The sequence below is a fragment of the Gavialis gangeticus genome, unplaced genomic scaffold (genome assembly GCF_001723915.1).
Source record: "Gavialis gangeticus isolate Ggan-Ray unplaced genomic scaffold, GavGan_comp1, whole genome shotgun sequence".
NCBI classification, from domain to species: Eukaryota; Metazoa; Chordata; order Crocodylia; family Gavialidae; genus Gavialis; species Gavialis gangeticus.
In genome coordinates, this window is record NW_017728992.1 from 193,135,435 (window position 1) to 193,144,721 (window position 9,287).

The window sequence follows — 9,287 nt, forward strand, 5'->3', positions numbered from 1 at the left end:
GGCGTCTCCCCTGGTGGGGCTGTGCACCTCCTGGGTTAGATGGAGGTCCTGCACTCTGTCTAAGAACCTACGTGAGCGTTCAAACCTGGCTGACTGCTCTTCCCAGCAGATGTCCGGGAAGTTCAGGTCCCCCATGAGTACCACATCCTTAGCCTTCACTACCTCTGTGAGCTGACCCAAGAATTCCTGGTCAAGCTCTTCCCCCTGGTTGGGAGGTCTGTAGTAGACCCCCACCGTTAAGTCTCTTTCCCCTCGACTGCCTTGTACTCTAACCCAAAGCACTTCAGAGTGCCCCTCCTCTGACTCTTTGCTAATTGACAAGGATGTGTATTCCTCCTTAATATAGAGTGCCACGCCCCCACCTTTCCTTCCTATCCTGTCCCTCCTGTACAGCCTATAGCCCTTGACATTCACCGCCCAGTCATGCATCGAGTCCCACCACGTTTCAGTGATCCCCACTATGTCCAGGCTGGTGTCAGCTAGCAGTAGGGTGGGTTCCTCCTGCTTGTTTCCCATATTATGAGCGTTTGTGTAGAGGCATTTGAGGCCTCCTGTGGATGTGTGTACTGACCCCCTAGTCCCAGCGTTGCCGTGGCCCCTGTCGCTTACCTGTTTAATCTACCTGATTCTTTCTAAATTCTTGTTTCCACATCTGTTAATAACCTTGTCTTTTCTTTAATGACGTTGATGTTCGCTTAAACAAGCTATCCTCCTGGTAATGTAGCTCCTACCATGCGGCCCTGCAGAATGTTTTTGACTCTAGCTAAAAACATTAACTCAGGTATGGAAATATTAACTTAGGTGGACATTAAGTGAGCTGTGGAAATAACGTTCAGTGAAATATTGGGTGTGCTGTCAAGATGCTCAAGAAGGCCAAGTTTTGTTTTATAAATCTAAAAAGGAGATGCACATTTAATTCTAATGACTACACAAGTAATGAACAACATATTGTCCTTTTTTTGCTTAACTTGTTATGTTTGTATGCATAGTATATGAAATAGTAAATTAGCACATATTTTAATAAAGTAATATTTGTTTTTTCTTTGGCCTTAAATTGAATAATATAACCTCAGGCCCTTAGCACATTAGTCCTACTTCTATTTTCTTTTTAACTGGATGATGCACCACAGTATCTATAGCTCACTTTTCAAAAGCCTAGAATTGCCCATGTCAATCTCCTAGTATTATGGCACTTAATAGGAGACTCAGGTTCAAGCCCCTGTTTCTTCCTAATTTAGTCTTTCACAACCTAAGGGAAGACTTTCATTGCAAAGCTGTCATCTGTTCTTGCATGGGTCTCTCCCATTGGAGCTGTTTCTATTAACAACTAAATATTCTTTAGGTATGAAAGAGAGAGATATGGCTTGACTACAGCCAAATGCTTGTGGCAGTCATTTGAGATGTGGAAAAGCCAGATTCAAAGCCTTGCTCCAATGAATAGTTGCATTTAAATCAGGGCAGACCCTGGTTTAAAACAGGACCAACAGGGACTTGAACCTGGGACTTCCATATCCTGGTGAAATACCCTAACCACTGGATTACAAACTCTTCTGGGTTGAGTCTCCTGCACTTTTTCTTTCCCTTTTCTCCACCACCACCAGAAATTCCATCCAAGGCCTGGGAAACCTTTTTGACAAGCTTTGTCAAAAATATTACATTTGAACAGAAAGTTTTGATTTTGATGGACTGACACTTTCCAATGAAAACCCCCAGTACTTAACCCATTCTATTACTCAGGGACAACAAGGAGAGAAACCATCAGAAGGAAGGGTCTTGATTGAAACAGTTGTTGCATTTAATTATCATAACTGGGTGCAACCACAGGAGGTCCAGCTCACATTTCCAAGTTTGTTTACAATGCATGTCTTGCAGGTGTGAATCTCCAACCACGTGGACATGGCAGTGTGACAGAGTGAGGGGCTGTTCTAATCAGTAAAAGTTCCCTTGTTGGGAGAGGGTCTTCACTTTTACTCTTTGAATTCCTCCAAATCAGAATGTTCAGGTACATTAAGCAATTAACTAGAGGTGATGCTCCAAAACCAGTCCTTCGATGGAACTGAATTTTTAACACACAGTGGCTTGGATGTTTGGCTCCCTGGGGACAACCAGCAGTGGGACCCCTTGTGTCGCTGCTGCTTTTCCCCAGGGAACATCTGTACCATGCGCCCCAGCAGCCTTACCTGAGGGCCTCCTGGGGCTGCAGCAGTGGCAGTCCTGCCACTCAGAGCCTGGCCGGCAGCCAGAGCATGGTTCTGGCCTACCAGGCTCTGGTTTTGAGTGGTGCATGCTGTCCCTGTGTGCGCTGCTTTGCTTCTTTTTTTGCATGCTGGATATTCATGGGTCAATCCCCGCCCCCAATGCTGTTACCTTACAGAGTGAAAAACAGCTGAATATGCAGTATGTGGCAGTGCAGACGTGTCTGCGGCACCACGTACCACACAGCCATGCTTGTCCGGATGTGGCTAGTGGGTGCATCTACACGTGTAATTAACATGTAGCAGCTGCAGAGTGGCCCAACATAGCATCTCGCCCCCCAGGGATGATGGGCAGAGCAAGCACCACAGCCCCAGAGTGCCTGATGGCCTTGGTGCCTTCCAATCCAGTTTATGGCTACATGTTAATTACTCCAGAGTTCATGACAGAATTTATTGCTTCTGGTTGCAGCATTTATATGTGCGCCCTGGACCACAGCACATTGAGCCTGGGTGGAGCAGCCTTGGCTGGCAGGAGGCCTGGGGGGTCAGACTGCCAGCCTAGAGCTGCTCTGACCTGGCGCAACATGCTGTGGAGGGGCTGGCTGGGGCATGAAGGTGCTGCAGGGCAGGACTAGTTGGCAGGCAGGCATGGTCTACACATGCATTTTAGCACACATAGCTACTCCACTGTAGAATAGTGCTCGTCAGGCAGTACTATCCTACAATGTAGTAAATTAATGTGCCATAATATGATCACACGTGTAGGCAGTGATGTTTTACTGTGGAGCAAATTAGTCAGCTCCTCAGTAAAGTGCATATGTAGATGCACCCAGCTGTGCTTAGATGGCCTTTATCTTTCTATCTATTCTCCAGCAGTAAGCAGCGCTTTGCAAAAATGGGTACTAGACAGTTGCCTCATTTTACAGATTGGGAAAGCGGAATGCAGAGAAGTTGCCAAGCTTGCTAATAATAGCAAACAGCACAATTCTGAGTGTGCTACGCACTTTCTGTGAGATGCCGAGCACACTCAACTCTAAGCAGGGGAAAATGGTGCCAATATTAGGATACAATACAGCCATGCAGTCAGTTGTAAGGCCAGGCACTTTGCGTCTCTCAGATGGCTCCATGAGTCTCTGTTCTTGCTAGAACAATGGAGGGAGAATGCTCTAACTTGCACCTGCTAGAGATAGCGGAATTGTGATATTGCTCTGGTCTTAGTCTGTGCTGAGTCTGTAGGGATGGAGGAGCAGGAGTATACATTGCAAATTTTACACCTACTACAAGGTCCTCCACTGGAGGCGGTGAAGCCATCCATTCCTTCCTTTGCACTACCCAAGGAATTCAACATGCTAGAGGATCTAGCCCTTCTGGTGCCTTTCATTCACAGATCTCACAGTGCTTGACAGTCACCATTGAATCAAGGTTCACCAGTCCCATGCTGGGGTAAGGTATTACCACCTAGCTAATTGCCTGTCTAAGAACACAGCTAGTCCATCCAAACTGGGCACCCAGGACTCCTTGATGTCCCTGTCCTGCCACAGGGATCATACCCCTTCTGGAGCAGACTCTGCTGTGCCAACAAAGGTACACGCTTGAAACTTAGAGCCTTCCTTTTGCTTAGCTACAGCAGCCTTGCAGCTCAGCCATAAATTAATGAATAAATGACTATTCTTTCTTTCCAAATGCCATTTTTTTCTTTTAACTGATTCAACAAAAGAGAAAAATCCTTCAGAAGCATAGTAAAATAGGCCCAGTGGGAGTTTTACATGTGGTGAGCTCGTACAACTGGCTCAACATCCAAACAATAATGTCTTTCTAATTATATTTGGAAGCTGATTGCCTCAGTCATCACAGCCAGTAGGTACTTGCTTAGATGGGCAGAAATGGGCATGGCTGTTTTTAACTCCTGGGTGCAGTTGTTAAAAAACGAATATTTGGTGCCATCAGATTAAAAATCAGTTTTGACATGAGTTTATTTTTTTCTTTGCTCAGTGTTTGTGTTTTTCTGGTTTCAAGGTTTTGCATTTAATTTCTTTTATACTGCAAACAGCTAATCAGTTGAGGAGATCAGATTCACTCATATCATGTATCTTGGGGTTTTTTGCTTTTTTTTTGCCTTTTTTTTTTTGCCTTTTTTAAGACGGAAAAGCATCTGTGAAGTTATTATTATAAACTGATCTATATGTTTGGAAATTAGTCACTTGAACTGTCACAGCTCTTCCAGCCATGCTGTTCTAGGTTAGATGTTATCAGATTATGCTAATATACCTGCATGTAGGTGGCTTACTCAACAGCATTGGACCATCTTTTCCTAGCTGTGAGAAGTTGAGGGGGGAAGGATGGGAATGAGGTGTGTGTGGCAGGGAGAGTGCAATACCATGACCATGGGGTTAAAGCCAGGAATTCCTGGGTTCTGATCCTTCCTCTGGTCTTATAGTTGCTCTGGCTAATTGATTCAAAGATTAAGTATAGTTTGAAGAGCAATGGTAAAATTCCACGTTCACTGTAGCACGGTATCTTCCAGGTCAAGTTCTCAGCTGTAAAGGGATATTTTTTCCCAGCTAATTGTTAGCTCTCTGCATGAACTTTGAAAGTATAGTCTTGGCTTCCTTCCTGCTCTTAATATCATTATCATCATCATCATCATCATCATCATCATCATCATCATCATCATCACTGGGATTAGCCTTGGGACTCAACATTGCTCTCTCTGAACTTTTGCTATCCCTAGAGTGCTAACAAATATAGGAGACAGACTTAACAGGAAGACTAGTTTGGTTTTAAGTCCCAAGGGGCAGGAAGTGTGACCACTTGTGTGTTGTTACAGTGTCAAGCAAAATGGGGCCTCAGTTTTGGTCGCTGCCTTCAGTCACCTCCATAAGACATATGACAGTAATTACTTTGTAATATAGGTTCAGCAAAAGTTGTAGCCATTGCAAATCACATGGGCGTGAATATTATTCTAGGACTACTGGACTGGAAGGGGCCTCCTGTTCAGTCCCCAATTACAGGCAATCACAACACACAGACTTTTTCCTACCCTGGCCAAATCCCATCCTAAATGTAGTGTTTTGTCCCTTCTGTTGGGAGACTTCAAGAGCCCTAGTCCTTTAGTGGCTAACTTCCAGAATGAATTTATCCGTGGCCTACTTGGATCCATTTGTTTTTGTCCTTTCACTTGAATACTATTTTCCCTGGGTTTATTCCTCTGGACATGTCAGAATATAAATTGAATACATAAATAAATAAACCTGTGCTCTAATCACTGGATCTCACTGGTCCTCTTGCAAAATCAAGTTCTTGTTCAGTGCCTGAGCACTTTGTTATTTTGGATTTTTTAGCATGCACTGAGGAAGCACACACCTACGTGATCAGCTAAGTGAGAGCCTGTTTTCTTTTCTAGGGAGGCTCTGCTTTTTCTCCAGTGTCAGTGATTAGTAAGAAGACAGCCCAAAACCAAGTGGTGGTCCTGGCTAATGAATTAGGATGCCCTTCATCCAGCAGCGAGAAAACCATAACCTGCCTCCGTCAGCTGCCTGCCGGTGCGCTCAATGATGCTCAGACTAAGGTACAGCAAAATATGTGTCCATCTGTATCATAGGTGGGAAATAGAGGTAGCACTGCAGGAACTTGCAAGCAGAATTGTAAAAGACTGTTGGTCTGATCCTCAGTGATTGTAAATCAGCATTCACTTCAGTGCAACAGTGACTTGAGTATCACTTTGACTATGGAAATGTGCCCCCAGCTGGGTTTAAATCTGCAACCAGAGTTATGTAGACAAGCTCTAATGTCAGTGGGAATCATGTGCCTAGCTGTCTGCAGAAGCAGCAGGGCTTACAGATGGTGCTGTACTGACCACCTGGAGGGTGGGGTTCTTCCTACATGGGGGAGCAGAGGCTTCCCCAGTCACAACCCAACACCAGACCTCATCCCCAAGCCAAATGTGACACCTCTAGGACCAACTGGTTCATTCACTCTCTCTGATCTTGGCTCTTCTGCTGAGACTGCCAGCAAAGGCCCCAGTTCATGTCAGCTGTGATTTTCAGTTACTTTACAGGGGGAACTTGTCTTCTCTGAGGCCATCAGCCCAGTGGTTTGTTCTAGGGAGGCAACTGAGCAAACATTAGTCAGATGGGAGCAGCCTTCAGTCATTCTCAGTCTGGGCCAGACACTCACTACTGAGCTTCCCTCTATCCCAGTACTGGTGCCTTGAGAGATCTAGTTTGGATGAGAACACAGATCCCATTTAGTGGCATGTTTGCAATAGATTTCAAAGGCAGCAGAGAGTGGTTATCAATGGCCACTTTTCAAAAGCCCACCTATAGTTTAACTTCATTAGAAAATGTTAAGAACAAGAATGATAAGGCCATAAAGGAAATACAGCGTGCCTGAGCAAGGGAATAATGTAAGAGGGATGGGGATGAGGAAGGGAACACAACTAGGTTACATAGGTACAATGTTAGTTGTCTAAGCCAGTTGTTCTCTCTCCAATATAGCTCTTGGCCATCAGTGGGCCATTTCAGTATTGGGGTCCAGTGGTTGATGGCATCTACCTTCAGGAGCCTTTGGCTGCAGCCTTGCAGCGAACTCGACTTAAGAAGGTGGATCTGCTAATTGGAAGTGCTCAACAAGATGGGCTAATCAGCAGAGCGAAAGCAATTAAGGTAGGTTGAGTTTTACTATATGAGAAAATTCTTAGCTGTTAAAGCACTTATGTAAATATTAACAATAAAGTCAATGTGTGGCAGCAGCAAGACAGATACTCTGGCTTTCTTAGTTCTTGAATTGTGCTCCATAAAAATACACTTGTGTGTTGTCCCACAAGAAGTTTGGTTTTCAGTAGCCAGTGAAATCGCACTCTCGGTGTAACAGTGTAATGATACTGTTAGTTGAAGGAAGAGGCAAAATGCACAGAAGTCAGTGATTGGTTTAGACTGTATTTAGCACATACCAATACATCTAGGTCTCTCAAAAGCATGTTAATAGAAAATGTTCCTACTGTACGTTACTGCCAAGGAAATACTATAATATTAAGTGGACATTGGCATGATCCAGGATAGGAATAGGCCCAAGTCAACCCCTGCATCTTGATCCTTCTGAACTTCTTAGAGGATTTAGACTCTAACGGCAACTGTGGGTCCAAATTTCATAGGTTATTTCTTTCTTGCACTCCTCTCTTCTGTCTCTGTGCCTGAGGTGATGAACTGATTGAATTTCTCTATCATTGCCTGTGCTTTTCTGTTGTGTGAACCCACCTGCCTGTTGCAAGGATTCCTTTAAATTAGAATTACTTATGAATAAGAATAGCACCTGCAGACACATGAGCTAGGATCCTCTCATAAGGGTTATCAGAGCACAAGCTGATCACCAGCAGGGGTCAGGAATAAATCATTCTATATGATAATGTGGAATCATAATAATTTATAACACTAATAGTTTTACTACAGGGCTTTTGTGTCTTTTCTGAAGCAACTGGCACTGGTCATGGTAGAGGCAGCATACCTCCAACTGTTCCTTTCCATCAGACAATTCTCTGTTCTTATACCCTATTGAAATGCTTGTGTGAAAAATCCCACCCTTTATGCTTTCTCTCTGTTACCTTTATGCCACATATAATTCCTCTGTAATGAATGCATGTATTTACATCTGTGAGCACTTATACAGCAGACCAGCATATACTAAAGCAATCATCCAAAACAATAAACTAAAACTGAGGGCATGGGCATTTTAGCAAGTTACTCTAAAATAACCAAGGGCAAGGATTTGCAGCATGTGAACCGCTCTGTGGTTACTGCCCTTGTACATGCTCTTACCCTGTGGTCGGTGGAAGCTAGCCAGTAAGGGCCTTGTTTCATTGTAAGTTTAGGAGTCTTTTGGAGCTCTTAACACCTAGACTGGCGACACGTTAACACCTTTAAGTGGCTTAAAGCACTCATTATTTGCTTAAAGTTATGCCACTCCAGGGCAGGATTATCTCTAATCTGCCTAATTTTGCTCCTGCTTCATTACCATATGGCTACTTCCCCACAGCTGTTCCACCCAAGTTGAAGTCCTCCAGCATCCTAGGATGCAGTGGCCCCTCCTGAGTCAGGGTGAGTAGGGACACTGGGTTGCAGGGGGGGCAGTCATAGTGCCTCACCCCCCCGGGGACATCAGGCAGACCAAGCATCACAGCTCCAGAGTGCCTGATGGCCTCAGTGCCTTCCACCACTGCCCAGACCAGCTCACTGCTCCCACCATCAGCAGCATGAGGGGAGCGAGCTCCAGAAAAAAGGATTGCACCCCTCAGAGTTCAAGCAGCAAGCTGGGCTGGGTGGTGGCGAGAGGGACTGACAGCACTGACCTTGTTTGCACTAAGAAACATTTTACATAGGCTCCTAGTCCTGCCCCTGCTCACCAAGCCTGTAGTGGCAAGTCACAGTTGTGCAGGTGAGGGACAGTCACAGTTTCATAAGAGGTTTCTTTTTGCCATAAGGTGTGATTGTTTCGTGAAGCTGATCAACACTAAGCCAATTAATATTCGTGCAGCTTACAGCATACGGTGTAACAAAGCCCTAATTTACCTTGCAGTGATTTCGCTTAGCACAGACCAGTTTAACTTCAGCATCAGTGTAACTCCTGTTGGAAGTGTGACAGCACTCTATAGTAACGGTACAAAACATCAAAACTTGCTGCCACGGGGCCCAGTGTTAAAATACGTTCTGGACATTACTGCAGAATACTGAGATGATTTATTTATTTTACCAAGGAAGCTAAAAGAAAGGAAAATTTTAAGCTAGGAAGGCAATAAAATAGGAAATGCTCCTTATATACAAAAGGTTAGTTTACTTTTTTATAGGAGGCCAGGTACCACTTCATTCTCACTTACAAGATGGAGGGCTGGTCCAGCAGCGAGGACACATGCCTGGGTTCTGCAAGACATTCAGTTTGGCAATGTCATGTGAACTCCTTGAACCCAGTGTTTCATTTCTGCTCTGTGGAAACTGCCCAGATCCGAGATGTGGTGCTTCTAGGTTGCTGACTCTGAAGCAGGCCCAGGGACCCTAAAAGCCCCAAATGAGCAGCCTTGAGGCAGCCTGCCTGGTAAGATTC

General features: G+C 44.7%; 1 protein-coding gene across 1 annotated transcript in view; it reads left to right on the forward strand.

Moving 5' to 3' along the window:
* Nucleotides 1–9,287, forward strand: part of TG (thyroglobulin) — a 257,089-nt gene that overhangs the window by 212,459 nt on the left and 35,343 nt on the right. Inside the window, exons 43-44 of the mRNA XM_019519642.1 lie at nucleotides 5,599–5,763; nucleotides 6,692–6,859. Coding sequence (XP_019375187.1) covers nucleotides 5,599–5,763; nucleotides 6,692–6,859 — 333 coding nt within the window. The remainder of the gene's footprint in view (nucleotides 1–5,598; nucleotides 5,764–6,691; nucleotides 6,860–9,287) is intronic.